The sequence below is a fragment of the Uloborus diversus genome, chromosome 3 (genome assembly GCF_026930045.1).
Source record: "Uloborus diversus isolate 005 chromosome 3, Udiv.v.3.1, whole genome shotgun sequence".
Taxonomy (NCBI): Eukaryota; Metazoa; Arthropoda; class Arachnida; order Araneae; family Uloboridae; genus Uloborus; species Uloborus diversus.
In genome coordinates this window covers 189,329,859-189,349,563 of record NC_072733.1, presented here as the reverse complement: position 1 = coordinate 189,349,563, position 19,705 = coordinate 189,329,859, and the positions used below count along the sequence as shown (strand labels likewise).

At 32.8% G+C, this 19,705-nt stretch overlaps 1 protein-coding gene across 1 annotated transcript in view; it reads left to right on the top strand.

The window, feature by feature from the left end:
- The first annotated feature begins 1,342 nt into the window (after positions 1 to 1,342).
- The window catches only part of LOC129219095 (delta(3,5)-Delta(2,4)-dienoyl-CoA isomerase, mitochondrial-like), a 52,625-nt gene continuing 34,262 nt past the window's right edge, over positions 1,343 to 19,705 (top strand). Inside the window, exon 1 of the mRNA XM_054853414.1 lies at positions 1,343 to 1,448. Coding sequence (XP_054709389.1) covers positions 1,343 to 1,448 — 106 coding nt within the window. The remainder of the gene's footprint in view (positions 1,449 to 19,705) is intronic.

The following is a 19,705-nucleotide window of genomic DNA, read 5'->3' as shown; positions in this document are numbered from 1 at the left end:
GTCCTCTCAAAACTCGGGGGCATTGCCCCCCTATGCCCCCCCCCCCTATAAATCCACCCATGCCCTTCTGAACCATTCAAAAAAAAAATTAATAATGTTTTTTTAATTTTTGGAAGATGTGTTGTTACTACATGAAGTCCTCCCAAAACTGGGGGGGCATTGCCCCCCTCCGCCCCCCATAAATCCGCCCATGGATATATTATCAAATTAGTTATGTAGCATTTAAATGCACAATCAAAAATCATAATTTTTCAACTATGACCTAGTTACCGCAAACTAGCAATGAGAGTAATATATAATGTTCATGTATTTTTCTTCCATGAGTCTGTAATCATAATTAAAATCTTAATTGGCACAGCATAGTTTTAATCTGTTACATTTTTTAATAATCTAATCATTGCTGTAATCATAATTACGTTTTGGCAGAGAATTATAATCGTAATCTATTTGTTAATCTTGTAATCATAATCAATTACATTCTTTTGTAATTGACTCCAAGCCTGGTAAGGACAAGTGGTTTCAAAAGAAATATTGCAGTATATCACATCATATCAGTATTTGGAACTTGCATAATTAATTTTTTCATTAAAAAATATTAGCGCTATGAGTAAAATTTAAACTGGAAACAGCTATTTAAAATATTTTTATGCATTAAACTAAACCTACTGTATTTATTTACTGCTTAAAATGTATAGCAGAAATAAACAAAGAATGATTGGTAAAAATTTTGTTAATAGTCTTTGTTATTGTACGAAAATGGCGAACTGAAAGTTAAAACTATTTATCTTTTCTATAAATATTCTTTAGTCCTTGCAGATCAAGACAGCTTAGCTGAAGTAATTGTACAAAGAGCAGCCACAGGGCAGTAAGTCAATCAGGAAAAGATCAAATGAAACTTCTAAACACCATTTACAGGAAAAGTCTTCAGACTGTTTTCATAAATATGTGCATACTGCAGCAGCAATAATAAAAATCTGTGCTTCTCATTAGGGAAGCTTGCTACTGTCTACCAGGCAGAAACCAGGCTTGTGTAAACAACTGCCTAGAACGAGGCATAAGCGGGAAGGTTATCAGAATATTCTCTGATAGCCAAGCTGCGTTGAAAGCTTTCAATCGAGACTACTTCTCTACCAAAACTGTTTGGGAGTGCCATAATGCACTGGTAAGACTAGCTGGCAGTAATAGGTTTTCTCTTTACTGAGTTCCTGGTCTCCGTGACATTGTGGGTAACGAGTTGGCAGATCATTTAGCTAAGCAGGGTTCCAATGCACCATTTATGGGACCCGAGCCTGTCCTCTGCCTGCCCTACAATGCAGTAAGGACTACTGCAAAGAACCTTCTTATGGATGAGTCTCATGGCCTGTGGCTTCAGTCCCACTCTCAAAGACAGGCCAAGACTCTGAACCAGCAGCCTCCCTGGCTTAGATCCAAGGAACTGCTTAACTTGAGTAGGAAGGAGATCAAGAAGTCTGTTGGGTTACTAACTGGACACTGCTCTCTTAATAGGCATCTTAATCCGATGGGTGTTACCGACAATCCTTCGTGCAGAGGATGTCATATGGCTGATTGAAAGCTCAATTCATGTGCTATGTGAATGTGACTTCCACTCTGCGCAAAGATTTGAGCACTTGGGATACCCAGGGCCGGATTAGCCATAGAGCAGAAGTGGCAAATGCTACAGCCCTCGCGCCATGGGGAAAAAAAAACTACTTTCCATACTTTAACCCGTTTAAATTTCTCTCTATCTTTCTCTTTTTACTTAGATTTAGCTTTTCTAAATGCTCAGGTAAATTAAATTCTTATTTTTTCAATAGATTGCTTTCCAGAAATTTCTCCTAATTGAAGTCTTAAAAACGCAATTTTCATTGATCTTTCTTACTGGAAGTAGAAAAAGCTTCGATGGGTCAGAAAAGTTTCAAAACTGACCTAAAAATTACAATTTTAGGAAAAGTTTGGAGAACGGAGAATTGGGTTTTCTCTGGATTTTTTTTCCTTTTAAAAATGAAGTCAATTTTAAGGTATCTTACGAAATTTAAGGGAGTTAGGGTCCTAAAACTTTCAGCTATTCAAGCCTAAAAAAAAGAAGAAAATTTAGGTTGTTTCATAAGGAAGGGGAAGGGGTTCTCTCCTGAAATTGTGCTCAAAACTGAAATCAATTTCAGGCTATCTTTGGGAGGAAAGGATTTGAGGGATCGACCCATGGTATAGCTGAAAACAAAATTTCAAGCTATGTGGGAAGATTAGAGAAAAGGATGAGGGTGTGAACTCCCCCAGAAACAATTCTGACTTCAAGTTTCAAACCGCGGTTTTAGATTATCACTGGAGATGTTATCGGGGGGGGGGGGGGGGGGGGGGGGGGGGGGGGGGGGGTACGGGTTTGCTTCGCAAAATGTTAGAAACTGAAATCTTCAAGACGCAGGCTATCTTTAGTTCCAACTTTAGGTAAAGAGTGGTGGTTTACAGTCTTTTCCCCAAACGTTGAGAAGCTATAGACGTAGGTGGGTATTCTCCTTTGGAATTTTTTTGAAATTTTGAAATCGAGATGGTTCAAGTGCTTTCTCCGGAATTTTTCAGATTTAGGGTCTAAAAACTCAAATTTAAGCAATTTTTCTTAATAGCAGGTGAAGGAGGATGCTGAAATTTTTAAAGCACAAATCCTAAAACCACATTTTAAGGCTCTCTTTGGTGATGTTAGACAAGAGAGGGGAAGGGGGTTACCATCCAGAAATTGTTCGAAGGTGGCTTTCTTAAAGCTTTCGAAATTGGAGTCCTGAAAAGTTAATTAATAGTCATCCTTAAACTCGCTTTGGTTACTTAACTTCATGTCAATTTATCACCCTCAAAATTTTCCGCCCGCGACACGAACCCGTAGATCCGGCACTGTAAATAACTGAGCAAAATTAAAAGATCATAATAGAAGAAAAGAAAAAGATTTTGAGACTTCACACTTATGCTAAGCGAAATAAATGAATTGTTAAGAGAATATTATTTTTTGATAAACTAAAATAATTATGTGCAGAAGAAAGACTTGATAAACTAAAATAATTATGTGCAGAAGAAAGACTAAATATCGTTTTTAATTTTTTCCTCTGAGTGGCAAGGAACTACAAAGCTGCCACCCATAGCCCCTTTCTTTTGCATCACCAAAGGTAGCCGAAAACTTTTTTTATTCGAACTTGAAATTCAGGAAGAAAATTGTTTTACATAATCGAAAACCCGCTAAAACTGCTTTCTGGAACTTCAGTTTCGAAAAATTTCCATATGTGTAATCCCGAGCCCGATTCGTCCTATAACGTCGTCCTAATATGGCGGCCTACAAGTGCGTATTTTTTGCTTAAAATTGTGTTTTTAGATTAATAACAGATAATAAATTCAAAAACTTCAGATATAGTTTTCAAGCGCCCACCTTTTCACATCTTACTTCCATGAGTCTGTAATCGTAATTAAAATCGTAAACGGCACATCATAGTTGTAATCAATTACATTTTTTAATAATCTAATCATTGCTGTAATCGTAATTACGTTCCGGCAGAGGATTATAATCGTAATTGTAATCACCATTTGTCAAGCTTATAATCGTAATCGATTACATTCTTTCGTAATCGACTCCAAGCCTGGTAAAGACAAGTGGTTTCAGAAGAAACATTGCAGTACATCAGATCATATCAGTATTTGTAACTTGCATAATTAGTTAATTTTTTTCATTAAAAAAATATCAGCCCTATGAGTAAAACTTAAACTGGAAAGAGATATTTAACATATTTTTATGCATTAAACTAAACCTACTGTATTTATTTACTGTTTAAAATGTATAGCAGAAATAAACAAAGAATTATTGGTAAAAATTTTGTTAATACTCTTTGTTATTGTTCGAAAATGGTGAAATGAAAGTTAAAAAACAACCCACCTTTTCTCTAAATATTCTTTGGTCTTTGCAGAACAAGACAGCTTAGCTAAAGTAATTGTTCAAAGAGCAGCCACAGGACAATAAGCCAATCAGGAAAAGATCAAATGAAACTTCTAAACACCATTTACAGGAAAAGTCCTTCAGACTGTTTTCATAAATATGTGCTTCGCAATCACTTTTTTGTAGCACTCCAGTCAGGCTACAGTTGATAGATCTCTTTCAGTAGATTAACAAACTCCTTAAAAAACTCAGAAAAGTACAACAAGTCAGAGTCAGCAAATCAATTTATAACACTTCTGTCGATAGGGAATGAGTTGGTCAAAACAATTTTCTTTTTTGATGTGATTGACCAGTCACACGTAAAAGAAAGCTTGTAAAATTATCATTCAGAATCGTTATTGTAAATAGGTTTTTGTGTTCGATGAACAGTAATGAACCTATTGTCACTGATCTTAATTTTTATTTCAATATTAGTAAGTTAAATAAACAAAGATAATTTAAGTAAAACTATGTTTTAATTAAACTTACAAAATAGTAGTCTTACTTAAACCCTTCATTTTTAGTTTCAATTCAATTATAATACTAGATCTGGTATATTAAACCCCATATTTGGAGAGGGAACTGCGTGAGTTGTGATGAGTATATGATGGTTAAAGTGGTAACGATAGATAGCAGTGTATGTGACATTTTCAGTAGTACAAAGGTGGGAGTTGTCCATTTCTTCTAAAATTTCTAATTTTTTAAAACTGTCCTGAAATTCCTAATATGTTGAACTTTGTCCCAAATTTCCTAAAATTTAAATTTTTTAATTCAATTTTTACAAAATCAAGAAAGTTCCTCTTAGTTTGATTTGAGTAAACTCGCTCCTCCTAATTTTATTGAGTTGACTGTGCATGGTATGTGGCTATAAGTTGATCACCATGATCAGTAGATATGAAAATTAAAATTTTTCTAGATTGTAGCCAGCGTCTAATTGACATATTTAAGTCCTTTTTATCCTACTTTCCCATAAAAGTAAAAGAAAGAAGGAAAAAGGCTGAAAAAAAAGCTTAATGCATCTTTAAATTTTTAGCAAAAACAAAGAAAAATTCAAAAATAATAAAAACCTAATTAAATAAGTATCAAAAAATTAAAAATTGGAAAGTAGAGTCTTGAGATGAGGAAAATGTGTCTGTTGATCTGTTTGTTGCCCCCCCCCCCCATAACTTTTGAGTGAATGAATAGTCTAATTCAAACAAACTTTTTTTCTTCGAAAAATCTCACTAAGTACACTTCATTCCCGTATTTCACTTTTTGGTTTGAGCAATTTTTCGTTCAACTTTTGAACAGTTTGGAAAAACCTTAATATTAGCGTCTACAGGAAAATTTAAGGCAAATATAGATCTCAAATTTATAAAGATGGATTTGCTTCAAACTATGTTAGAAAAAGCTCTTGATGAAGAACATATATAGAAACTATCTTTTTGATTTGAACAACTTTTTCGTTCAACGACCTCAACATTAGCGCATAATGGCGGAAATTAAAAGTCAATATAGGTCTTGAACTTAAAGGCGGATTTATTTCAAAGAAATTTTGTTGAAAATAGCTCTTGATGAGGAACATATAAGCAGATTTTTTTTATTTACCTATTTTAAGGCGTTTTTTTGAACAATTCAACATTTTTTTACCCCTAGGGGTATAAAAAAGGGGTTTTTTCCAAAAAGTAACTTTTCTGTCACACCCCTTTTACAGTAAAAGCTTTAAAGAGAACAATTCATTTAACAATGCTCTTTAATTTCATCAAAAATATATCCATTTAAACCTGCCAACAATTTTTTAATAATTTTTATTTTAGTATATTTTTGGTTCACAACATGTGAATTCTCACCTCCGTGGCATGTCACACACCTTGTGTGACTGTTTATATTGCTTAGTAACCTGTTTCATTAAAAGTACATATTTATTTATTATTCCTTCCACAAGTGTCTCAAATACTAATTGTTAAAGTAATTTAATTTTTTAATATTGTGTTTTAGTTCATTTTAGAAGGACAAGGGGTCATGTCACACAATAAATTCTCACCTCCATTACCTAAACACAAAATGTCATTCCTCATTAACACGTGACAGTAATGACATCAAATTTTATTTTACATGATTACAAGGGAGCCCCCTTGTTTATTTTCAGCCATAGTTGAAGTTGTGAGATTTTTGTCGGAAAATAAGAAGATATAGATTTTGCTTTAAAAACTTAGTGTAGTTATTTTGACTTCTCACATCCGTGAACTTGAGTTTCAGGGATGTAAATTAATGTAAAAAAAAAAGAAGTGAACATGTTTTTATATGCTTAACATGTGCAGATAGTAGCAACGAAGGAAAAAAAAAATCCATGAAAAATGTACGGAAAGATCCTCACCCCTATGAATCTCACCTCCGTGACAGACATTATCAATGTCATTATTTCTGAGGTTAAAATAACTGATGGAGGGGAAATACATCAATGATACGCATTCTACCAAAATTATAAATTGCCAGTATATCCTCAAATTTACTAAATACTATTTTTTAACATACATTTGAAACTACAAATAATGCCGTACTTTAATTAGGATAGCTTAATATTATGTTCCCATGTTCCCACCAATCATTAAAACAGGTGATTGTTTGCACAATTAACAAAATTACTACTTTGATATTAAATTGGCCTCGATTTTTAAACATTAAAAGTTTTTTTTTTCTTTTTTTTTAATTTCCGTGAACAAGGCATTTTTTAATTTTTTTTATTTGTGAGTAAAATAATTGGAACTTAGCTGGGCCATTGCTTATGGTTATTTCTAGTAGTCACTTTCATGTAAGAATAGAAAAAAAAGAAAACAAAAGGCTTCAAAATGAAAAATATTTGCGTTTAAAAGTTACGTTTTCTAGAGAATGACCCACTAACGAAATGCGAAAAATTATTTTTTGCTAACAAAAAAATTGAAAATATGGTGTAGATTCTGAATATATTCTCAATTTTTGGTTTCAAGAAATGAAAAAAAAGCTACCAAAAACAAAAAATAAATAAATAAATAAGAATATTCTGCAGAATTAACATTAATGCGAGTAAGAGGTAAATGTGACTGAGTCAAAATAAAATGAATTCTAAGCAAAAATGTTTTTGCCAGGGCTGTGGAGTCGGGAGGAAAATAATGACTCCTAGAATCTTAGAGCTGCAAACTCCTACTCCGACTCCTGTACCCTAAAATTAGTCGGACTCCGACTCCGCAGCTTTTGCAGAAATTTAGACTCGGAGCGAAAATGACTACCTTCATCTCTTGGGAGTTTAAAGTCTTCAACTCTCAACTCTGACCATGCCCGACGAGAGGCCATGTCAACTTAGTCAGAAACTTAGGATCCGGGCCTTGGGAGGGGGGGAGGGAGACACTGAAGCAAAAAAGAAAAAAATGAAAGAAAGATAATAAAAATAGAAAGAAAGAAAAAGGGTAAAAGCAAAAAAAAAAAAAAAAAAAACTCTCTGTACAAGAGAAAAAACGTAAAGATTTTTTTCATTCATTTACTTCAAAAAACATGAACTTTGATGAAGTTATAATTCATTTTGCGAATCAAAAAGCAAGGAAGGTTACTTTGAAATAAGTTCAAAACTGTGAATATGCATAGTTTCAATGTATGAAAATTTGGTTTTGATGTGCTAATTTTTGTGTCGGTTTTTTTTTTCTTTTTGAATTAATTAACAAGTATTATTTCAGACTAAAAATTATGATTTTTAGTAAAATTTGCTCTTTTGGTATTTACTGTTGCGGCACTTTAATTGTTTTCCCACTAAACAGTTTTTAATTCTTTTTTTCTTTCTTATTTTTTTTTCTTTACTTTTCTTTTTCTCTCTCTTCTTTTTCTTTTTATTTTTTGGGGGGTGGTTAGGGCGCGGTAATGATACTGAATAGAGGCCCGCCTTGGCTGTCTGCGACCCTGACTCTGACTCCATTATCCCAAAATCAGTCCGACTCTACAAGTATTGGCAGAGTTGCAGACTAAGAGGTTAAAATGACACACTCAGACTCCAAGTGTTTGAATTTAAAACCTTCAATTCTCAACTCTTACTCTTTTACTCTAAAATCAGATCGACTCCAACTCCAAGTCCTGGTTTTTACTGTCAAATAATTGGTCTTGATATGATTTGTTTTTGTTTTAAGTCATGTATCCTATTTTTGGCAATGGTAAATAAAACGAAATTCGGAGTCCTGAATGTTTTGAGCTGCCCTTTTTTATGATGAAAATTATTTTTTTGAAAGGGCATTTTATATTTTATTTATTTTTTATATCGTTTTTTGTCAACAGGGGGAAAATAAAACCCGAGATGCTTTATTTTTACTTGAACTGTACTGCCATTTTAAGTGCAAAAGTTGTAGCAGTAGATGAATTCAAAATGAGTAATTGTGTGTGTGTGTCGTTTAAAGTTTTGCACATTCATGTGTTTGATTCAGATGCAACCTTTTCAGTTTTTTTTAAATACTTCTTATTGACAAATGACCATAAAATATTGCAATTAGGTAAAATATATTACAAAGAACTACCTCTCAAGTTAGTCTTACGTAAAATATGTAATAAAACCAACTCAATCATAAAATCTGCAGATGCGGCTTTTGTGCTTAGCAATAGCATGGCAGTATACTGGAAGAAAGTACTTAACAAACGATTTTTTTTTTTAATATAATGTTTTTTTTTTTTTTTGAATGAGCTAACTATTTTTAATTATTTTTTACATGACTGCGCATGCGCGACGCAAAGGAAGGTAATGTGTTTATGAGTCTATGTATGTATGTATGTTTGTTCCTATGTGGCGTTGTGTATATAGGCTAAACGCCTTGTCCAATTTCGATAATTCTTACGTCAATCGATTTGTCTCAACCATGGGAGTGTCACTAAGCACATGGCAGTAATCAAAGTTCACCATATCAGCAGCTAGTAGCCATATTCTCAGTTAAGGATCGTACAAATGCAGAGTACGTTTTCGCTTCGTACGTTTTTTGTTCACTAAGTCTACTGATTCGATTTTCATATCTAACATCAGAGTTGGGCAAAATTTAATTTCATGAATAATTAAAGTTTAACAATTGATTAATTACTAAACGTAACCACAACAACTAACAATTGATCAATTGTAATTGTGGAAAATTACAATTAACAATTAATTAGTTGTTAGTTGTAGTTTACTACAGTTAACAATTAATTGTTAATTGTAGTTTGCTACAATTAACAATTGTCATTTGTTTTGTGAATTTTTATTAAAACTAACTCTTTAAAAAAATTACTGGTTTTGTATAATATACTGTACAGGCGACAGGGACGTGGACGGGTACCATATTATTATCTATTTAAATACACATGTTAGCAACTAATAAAAGATCAATGCTCAACAGTAACTTTATTACGAGCAATAAATTATTTACTGAAGCATATGAATTTTCTCAAAAAATCTTATGGCTCCAGCGAAATTTCCTCAGAAAAGGTATATTTCAATTAAAAATTCAAAAACATTTTTTTTCCTATTTTTGTTTTACTAATAAAAGTCTAAATAACACCTGAGAGAAATTTCAGAAATGTATCTTAATTATGTACATGATTAAAAAAAAATCAATAAATAAAATAGAGCGGTCTCTGAGACCTCACGTCCCCAGTTATGTCCTTCTTTCTCACCTCCCCTGTTATGGGTTAAACTAAAACAATGATTTACACAACCTTAAAACACAAACATTTACGTGTGGAAAAAGCTTGCCTAGACGAGACTAGTTCACGCGGCGAGCAAGCAATCTCAGCACTGAACGAAAATACGAAATTGAATAATACTTTTGACTCTGTACCTTGCGCTGTACCTATTGATACATAAATTTAATTATTAGTTTTAATTGTTTCATAAAACAATTAAAAAATTAATTGCAATTATTTTAATTGTGAGAAACGATTAACGTACATTAATCCAATTGAATTAATTGCTAAGTGCAATTAATAGTTTAATTGCAATTGATTTAATTGCAATTACTTTTTTAATCAATTAACAAGACAATTAAAAAATAATTGATTAATGCCCAACACTGTCTAACATGTTGCATTTGTCGTGACTCAGGGGACTGAGTTTCGCAACTTGTACTCTCTTGACGGGATTTTTTAGTTTTGCGAGAAAGATTTGACTGATTCAAATTTTACGGGGTTCCTTGATTGGTCAAAAAGGAGTGAGCCCCGACTGTTGATTCTTCTAGTCTGCTTTTGAATTTATGATTTTTCTTATGGTGTGTATCGATTATAAAACTATTTCAATAGTGTAGTTATTCACTATTTCTTAAATAACACTCTAAACTACCGGGCTTATATTTTTTTCCTTTCATTTTTTTTTTTTTTTTTTGGTTTTCACGCAGTCGGGTTTTTTGTTTTTATTTAAAACTATTTTTTTTTTCTTTTTGAAAGCAGTCAAAAATTTTTTTAAATGAAAAAAAAAAAAACATATTCGCTTCTCTAAATGCTAAGTAAGTATTTAAAAAGTGCTTCTAAAAGTTTGTTTGTTTATTTATTTATTTTTTACGTATCTATTTCATCAGTTGACCAAGACATATTTTGTTTCTAGAAATCAGCTTAATTTATTAAAAAGGTGTGTTTGACTTAATTAGCAGTCTTAACTCATTTAAATAATATTGATTAGTTACTAGAAAGTTAATATTGGTATACGGGAAAGTACGCTCGTTCAGTTTTGGACAGAACTTCTTGCTTAAAAATTATTAGTAGCTACTTAATTCGATCTCAAGGCTCCACACTAAAAGGTATGGTGCAGCAAAATGTATTGGCATATGAGACCTGTTGCTGATTGTATGCATACTATAAAATGGGGGGGGGGGATGTATTGTCATATTCCGAGTATTCCCTCAAAAAATTTGACAGTTATCAATCTCATAATCACCTGTAGGTTTTTTTTTTTCCCAAATTTGTTAATATTTAATTGAAGTAAATTGTTTTATTTTATTATTTTTTGACCTTTTCTTGTATTTAGATTTATTTATAAGATATTTTTTCTTTCTTTTTAGAAAACAGTTCGTTGAAATTGAACATACTTTTATACCTCTTTAGCACTGTAATTCCAATACAATTTAACTTTGCCAAAACTAGAGTAACATTTTTTCAGTGAAATGACATTGGTATGTCCTGTCCCATGGTTGTAATTCTCATGTAAAACGAGCTGATGTGTGCATCACATGACTTCCTTTTACACCAATTTAATAATAATAGTAGTGCCTTGGAGTAAGCCAAGAAACACTTTAAATATTTTGCCCAAGTTTGTTGCAAATTGAAGCAAGAAAACGTTTTTATACAGATTAATTTTCCCAATATTGGACATTTTAATGTGATTCAAAAGTTAACTCTCTAAATGTCGCCAATAGTGGCCAAAATAAAACCAAATTAAAAAAAAAGAAAAAAAAAAAAAAAAAACGCCAAATTTTTTTTGTCCCCAAATTGGAGAAAAAACTTGGCGACCAAGAGCTTGAGATATGTTACGAAATGTTTGCATAAATTATAACACCACTTGAGTTTGCATTGAAATTAACAATGATTTCCCCCCAAAAAGGTGTAAAAGACCTCCTTTGGAACATCCGAATGCAATAAAAAAGGGAGGTGCACAACTAGACCCCACTAGGAGACTACGTACCAAATTTCAACTTTCTAGGATATACCGTTCTTGTGAATTATGCGACATACATACGCACATACATACATACGTACATACGGATCTCACGAGAAAACTCGTAGCTAACTCGGGGATCGTCAAAATGGATATTTCGGGTGTCTATACGTTCTTAAGCATATATCCACGTGTGGTCAGGTTGAAAAAAAAAAAACAAAAAAAAACTCGACATTCATTCGGGGATGAGTAAAATGGAAATTAAGGCCGATTTTTGAGTGAAACTTTTTTCGTGAATATATTACGTTCTTAATTTTTTGTAAAAGGAAGTAAAAAGAGTCGAAAACTGATTTCAGATTTCAACCCTATTTTTATTTTTATTTTTTACAATTAAATATATAAATAAATATCTTAGGAACATTAATCACAAAAAAAAAAAAAAAAAAAAAAACTGAAAATATCTCATAAAACAAGTGTGAACATTATCCCAAAGGTTTTTAGGTGTCCAAATGGCTGGAAATTGTGCATTTATTTATTTTTTTTTTTATAAAATGTGTTTAAAAAGTGGGAACACTACTAGAAACAATTTAGTTAATTTAATCTAATACAAACTACATTTTCTCGTTCTTCTCGCGTTTTAATTATTGGTGACAACTTTTACTTCCTTTTCTAGATAAGTGTTTGCAATCTCTGTCATTGGTATGGCTTATAGAAAACCAGTTAAATTCATAAATAATTAAATTTTGATTATACATTGTGATAAATCTTGCAACTTTAAGTTCTTGACAGAAGTTGGGCCTGTAAAGCTTCTAAAATAACTTTCCGAGGCAAAATTTAATACTTTGTAGGGATGCGTCGTTCATGAATGAACGGGTCAAAAATGAACGGATCCGTTCGTTCTCTTATAAAATGAACGACCGTTCTTTTGAACGGTGAACAGTTTGGAACATTGTATTGATGCACTTGTGATAAAAAAATCCATTTAAAAAAAAAAAGATATAATCAGTCTTCAAATTAAAACACACACACACACACACGGAGTAAAATCTGGAAGATTTTTTTCAGTTTGATGTTGCTCATCAGAATTCAATCATTACAAGAACGGAAACATGACAGAGAAATTCAGAGGTACTAATGTGGCTACACTGTTATAACCAGGGGTTCCAGACGAGTGAATATATTCCCCCTAAGGTGGAAGCATGGTGCCCAGGGGTGCCATGCTGGCCAGGAAATAGAGCAGGGGTGCGAAAACAGCAGACAATAGCAGTCAGGGGTGCCAAAACAGCAAGCAATCGCTAAATGACTCGCTGACGCATGCGCTTCCGGCATACATTCACCATTCAACCACTTCAGTGTGGCGGACGAATGATGGGTTGCATCTATGCGTGGCCTTCTATGTCTTTCACATTGAATGAAGTATACTATTGGATTAAATCTCAACTTTTCTAGGATAATTCTTTAAAAAAACAAGTAAGTACAGCTTTTGATCTCTTTGTAGCTTTTAGGGCTTTCAAACATAGTTAAAAGTACGTTCACTGCTTTTCAGTTACCGTTAGTCCGTTACGGCACCGTATTATCGTTAGTTGTTTAGTTTTAGTTTACCGTTACTGTCGTGAAATTTCCATCATTCAAAACGCTACTAAATATATCTAGCATTATTTTCTTGACTCATTAAGCATTATTTAATCACCAAAATAATAACCGCAATAAGATTATCAATCATCAACAAGTGAGAACCTAAATAAAAATGATTCTTGTGCTTCGTAGATTACTACAAAACAGCAAGCGCATTTAATAAAAAAGAAATCTCGCTCCGTCTAGCTTTTTTTTTTTTTTTTTGCTTTTTCATTCAAGTGTTTGAATCATTTCCTGTTAGCGGTTAATATTTCGATAGCGTTTAGGAATTTCTTTAAGTTTTTAAACTGTCGAAAAATTTCATATGTGCATTTTATTTTATTGTTACTCTTGATTGAAGTTTTGAACGCTCGAGAAACGATTTTGTTTTCCCATAACTTGAATATCCCAGAATATTTTTGGCTTTTCATGTAAATAATCCATAAGTACCTCTACACTTTACTTTCTGTGCTGTTATTTCTCACAAATGATCATTAACTTAACTATGATTATTGAAATAATTACTCGTCTTTAACTTTAAATATATTTGTGACAACTCTTTGATACCAAGTAAAGTGGGTAGATTTTTATTGTTTTCTTCATTTTTAATATTACTTTGTAAGAAAAAAAACGCATCAGTACGCAGAATTTTTTTCACAAGTTTTTAACGGCCCGAGAGTTATTGTAATTATTTTTATTTATTTATTTTTAAGAAAAGGATAAAAATTTCACAGGTCCGCAATGTTTTTTTCATTTGCTTTTACCGACCCGTGGATCAAAAGAGGTTGAGAAACACTGAGTTAGAGCACGATCAGATGAATTAAAGCAATGAACACTTCTTAACTATGTTGAAAACTCTGAAATATGATCAAATGCTGTAATTACAAGTTTTAATTATTTCCAGTACTGAATTCATTCAATGTGAAAAATGTCCAAAACGTAGAATATCATGAATCAAAACAAAACTAATAAAAAAAAAAGAATTATACAACTGTACTCAAAAACGCACACAATACGGCGGAGGGGGGAGGAGTATCTATAGTAAGGGTGCCATTTCTCTCTCCGAAGGTTAATTCTTTTCACCCCGGCTGCCTATTTTTTTTAAAAGGAGCCTGTTTTTCACTCTAGTTAGAGGGGCCATTTCGGCTCCGTATTGGGTGCCGCTGGTGAACAAGCTTTTCACCCCTGAAAGGTGCCGAATGCAACCTGTAGTTTTAACAGTGTATACACATACTAAAATAGCTATAAAATGAATACAAAAAACTAGTGATTATTCTTTTTGAGCTTCAGTAGTTTGAAAATACTCTTAAACGGGATATTTGTGTGACAAAGAAGCTAAGATCAAAGTTTGGCTTAAATATCTGAGTTTTAGTCTTACATTAGGTTCTGCATTCAAGTTTCTTCTGTATTTATCTCTGTAAAAATTGAAAATCCTTATTCGCATAGAAACTCTGTCTCTTGCAATAAAAACTTATAAAGTTCACTAAATTTGTCTTTTGGAAAAGGTCTATGGACTCTAGCTGGTTGATAAGGAAAAAATGCGAACATTAATCGTTTGAAAGCTGAAGAGTTTTCTTTTCCTTACGCTAAGATTGCGGAATAAAATGCAAATGCGTACATTGAAAAACAAAGGACAAAGAAACGAGCATAATTAGCTCTAATTATTAAACAAATGTTAATTTTTAACAACAAAAATATTTTTTTTTCGTTCACTTATTCCGATCGCACTTAGAGCATTTTAGGCACACCACTAGAGTTAGTGCGATAGCTGTACGTCACATTTAAATGTTAAAGAAACTAAACATCGAATATGAACTAAATATGTTTCAGACGCTCGCATACGCACCAAGTAATGTTTTCATTCAGTTCAGACGAACATCCTTTTCTAAAACTACTGAGAAACCAAAGCATTCATAAATCTTTCACCTGAATACATTGTATTCAAAAGTAGATTTACTTCGATTTGGCTTCAATTTCATTATTCGCAATGAAAGCGGTAAAATCCGCAACTCGTAATGACAAACAGCAATTATGCTAGCATTTTCTTTGCAGAGAGTATTGAATGTGCGAGAAAACTGAATAAATGTTGTACAAAACACTGCTTGAGTTCAAAACTTCATCTCAAAAAAGCATGTTGAAATTCCGCCATCACAATAGACACGTTTAGTGGTGACGTCAGGGGTTGCCAGAAACTCGGGGAAGTTTCCAATCATGCCGTTGCTATGCGCGTTGCTAAGGTAGAAACAACATAGGATCTTCGTACGAATAGGGTTAGAGCGATGTTTAATTGATGGTTTCTTGCCGATTAAATGCTTTAAATAATTTTTTTAGTGGTTTCAAGTCACATATAAGCCACCTGTAGACATCATTTGACGAGTATCGATAGTTTTTACATGTGAATCGGGTTAAAATTCGGCAAAACATAGACTTATGTGGAGTACAAGTGTGTTTTCTAGAGTTATACTCTTCTTATTGTTATTTCTTTTTCTTTACGAGGAGGAGAATAGCTCCGCCATTAGACAGGGTCTAGAAAGACATTGCCCCCTCCCCCGCTTTCGGAAAATTGCTCTATTTCTATAAATTTGGGCGTATTTTTTTTCTTTCGATGCAATATATGCATTGACTGTATATGATTTGCAACCCCCCCCCCCCCTCCTTCGTTGAAAAATTTGAAATGACGGGACGAGGGAGATATATTTTTTTTAATCTTGTTTAAAGCTTAGTAAGAATGTCATTATAATTATTTTCTTCGGGCGGGATTTTTAAAAAAAATTGTATAAGTTATTTTTTGTTTGGGAAAGGAGAATTTTTACTTTACTATATATATATATATATATTTATATTTATATTGTGATGCTTGTTTGCATTGAAATTTTTTTTTTCGGGTAGGAGAGGGATGTTAGGTTACATTTTCCTTATCCTAATGCGTGTTTAATCAAGATATTTTAATTTAAAAGTTTTTCTTTAACCCACACATAATTTAAGCTAAACTCCAATTGAGCTCTATTCCGAATAGGAATAAAAACTAGCTTGAAGAAATTATTATAGTTCCCATTGAAACTAGAAAAAAAAAACTAATATGTATATCCTCACCCCCCAAAGAGCAATTACTTAAAATTACGAACAGCAAGAAGAAATATCCCCTCCTCCCGAAGAAAAAAAGAATTTAATTGAGCTATGCATTGCAAATAGTAGAACAAACTGAAATTTTTAATATATATTTATGTATATTGATATAAAAATATGTATAACAAGATAACAAGTAGAGTAAATTAAAAATCTTCCGCCTCGGAATACAAAAAAAAAAAAAAAAAAAATTAAAATACTCGTGACAATTCGAATTCTGACTTTCACCCAAAGAGCCCGACGGAATGAAGTTTTATTAAAATATGCATTAATTACTGGAACAAATGGAAAAAAAATCCTCCCCCCCATCTAGGTATCTGACTAGGCTGACATGGCCTCTCGTCTTCTAAAGAAAAGAATGCATACAATTCAATTAAAGCTACTCCTGTTCCTCAAAAAAAAAAAAAAAAAGGAAGAAAAAAAGAAATTTTACCCTAAACTTTAAAGGAAAAATCTCCCCCCCCCCCCCAAAGCATGATATTTCAAATTTTCTAGAAGGGTACGTGCAAAAGGCAAATAGTCAATGTATGTTGCGCCGAAAAAAAGCAAAAATTACGCCAAATTTATAAAAATATAGTTATTTTCCAAAAGCATGAGAGGGGCAATGCCTCTCCTGATTTTCTCAAATGGCAGACCTGCCCCCGTCCCCCAAATAACAATAAGAAGAGTGTATAACTCTAGAAAACACACTTGTATTCCACATAATTCTATGTTTTGCCGAATTTTAACCCGATTCACATGTAAAATCTATCGATGTTTAATTGATGGTTTCTTGCCAATTAAATGTTTTAAATAATTTTTTTAGTGGTTTCAAGTCACATATAAGCCACCTGTAGACATCATTTGACGAGTATCGATAATTTTTACATGTGAAACGGGTTAAAATTCGGCAAAACATAAACTTATGTGGAATACAATTGTTTTTTCTAGAGTTATACACTCTTCTTATTGTTTTTTTTTCTTTGGGGGACGGGGGCAGGTCTGCCATTTGAGAAAATCAGGAGAGGCATTGCCCCTCTCATGCTTTTGGAAAATAACTATATTTTTATAAATTTGGCGTAATTTTTGCTGTTTTTCGGCGCAACATACATTGACTATTTGCCTTTTGCACGTACCCTTCTAGAAAATTTGAAATATCATGCTTTGGGGGGGGGGGGGAGATTTTTCCTTTAAAGTTTAGGGTGAAATTTCTTTTTTTCTTCCTTTCTTTTTTTTTTTTGAGGAACAGGAGTAGCTTTAATTGAATTGTATGCATTCTTTTGTTTAGAAGACGAGAGGCCATGTCAACCTAGTCAGATACCTAGATGGGGGGGGGGGGGAGGATTTTTTTCCATTTGTTCCAGTAATTAATGCATATTTTAATAAAACTTCATTCCGTCGGGCTCTTTGGGTGAAAGTCAGAATTCGAATTGTCACGAGTATTTTAAATTTTTTTTTTTTTTTTTGTATTCCGAGGCGGAAGATTTTTAATTTACTCTACTTGTTATCTTGTTATACATATTTTTATATCAATATACATAAATATATATTAAAAATTTCAGTTTGTTCTACTATTTGCAATGCATAGCTCAATTAAATTCTTTTTTTCTTCGGGAGGAGGGGATATTTCTTCTTGCTGTTCGTAATTTTAAGTAATTGCTCTTTGGGGGGTGAGGATATACATATTAGTTTTTTTTTTTCTAGTTTCAATGGGAACTATAATAATTTCTTCAAGCTAGTTTTTAGTCCTATTCGGAATAGAGCTCAATTGGAGTTTAGCTTAAATTATGTGTGGGTTAAAGAAAAACTTTTAAATTAAAATATCTTGATTAAACACGCATTAGGATAAGGAAAATGTAACCTAACATCCCTCTCCTACCCGAAAAAAAAAATTTCAATGCAAACAAGCATCACAATATAAATATAAATATATATATATATATAGTAAAGTAAAAATTCTCCTTTCCCAAACAAAAAATAACTTATACAATTTTTTTTAAAAATCCCGCCCGAAGAAAATAATTATAATGACATTCTTACTAAGCTTTAAACAAGATTAAAAAAAATATATCTCCCTCGTCCCGTCATTTCAAATTTTTCAACGAAGGAGGGGGGGGGGGGGGGGTTGCAAATCATATACAGTCAATGCATATATTGCATCGAAAGAAAAAAAATACGCCCAAATTTATAGAAATAGAGCAATTTTCCGAAAGCGGGGGGAGGGGGCAATGTCTTTCTAGACCCTGTCTAATGTCGGAGCTATTCTCCTCCTCGCAAAGAAAAAGAAATAACAATAAGAAGAGTATAACTCTAGAAAACACACTTGTACTCCACATAAGTCTATGTTTTGCCGAATTTTAACCCGATTCACATGTAAAAACTATCGATACTCGTCAAATGATGTCTACAGGTGGCTTATATGTGACTTGAAACCACTAAAAAAATTATTTAAAGCATTTAATTGGCAAGAAACCATCAATTAAACATCGCTCTAACCCTATTCGTACGAGGATCCTATGTTGTTTCTACCTTAGCAACGCGCATAGCAACGGCATGATTGGAAACTTCCCCGAGTTTCTGGCAACCCCTGACGTCACCACTAAACGTGTCTATATTATTTTCGCAAAACCTCTTTATCCATCCTCACGAACCCCCAGGGGTTCGCGAAACACCGGTTGCGAACAGATGCTCTAATAACATCCCTATCAACTACCATTTATCTATATCAATTTGGCTTTATTTTTAACTTGCCGGCGACTTCCAAGTCTTATTTTACATTCAATATAAAAATATTTTTAATAAGAATTATTAGGGTCTGGTGGGGTAAAGTGGTCATAAAATCGCAGGTTTTCAACTTAGAGAGATGAATAATAAATACAATAAATTCTTTAAATACTTAAACTTTTTTTGTTTTTATTTTACATTGCATTGTTAAAGAACTAGGTACATTGAGTTTTAGGAAAATAAATATTGATTTAAGTAGTTTTATAACACTTTCTTTTCCCTTTGTATTTATGACCACTTTACCCCATGGGGTGGGGGAAAGTGGACATAGCATGGGGTAAAGTGGTCATAGTTAAAAATAGATTCAAAACCATTATAAACAACCCTAATATTTGTATATTTCGGTTATTTTTATAGTTACAAGTATATGCACAAGCATATGTGTGTATACAGGAGTATATACGTTCGTGTAAACATTAGTAAACACGTTCATATATGAGTGGATACATGTATGCATCAGATACGGGATAGTACGATCAGTGTATGTACGGGTATATACGCATGTAAACAAACATCATATGTGTGTATGCACATGTATCTCGAGTATATACGTGTACATTAGACGTATACACGCATATATAAGTGTACATACATACACGGGTATACACGAGGTAATTCGTGGGTAAATCCAGTGCGCGTTTGTACGTGTCTAC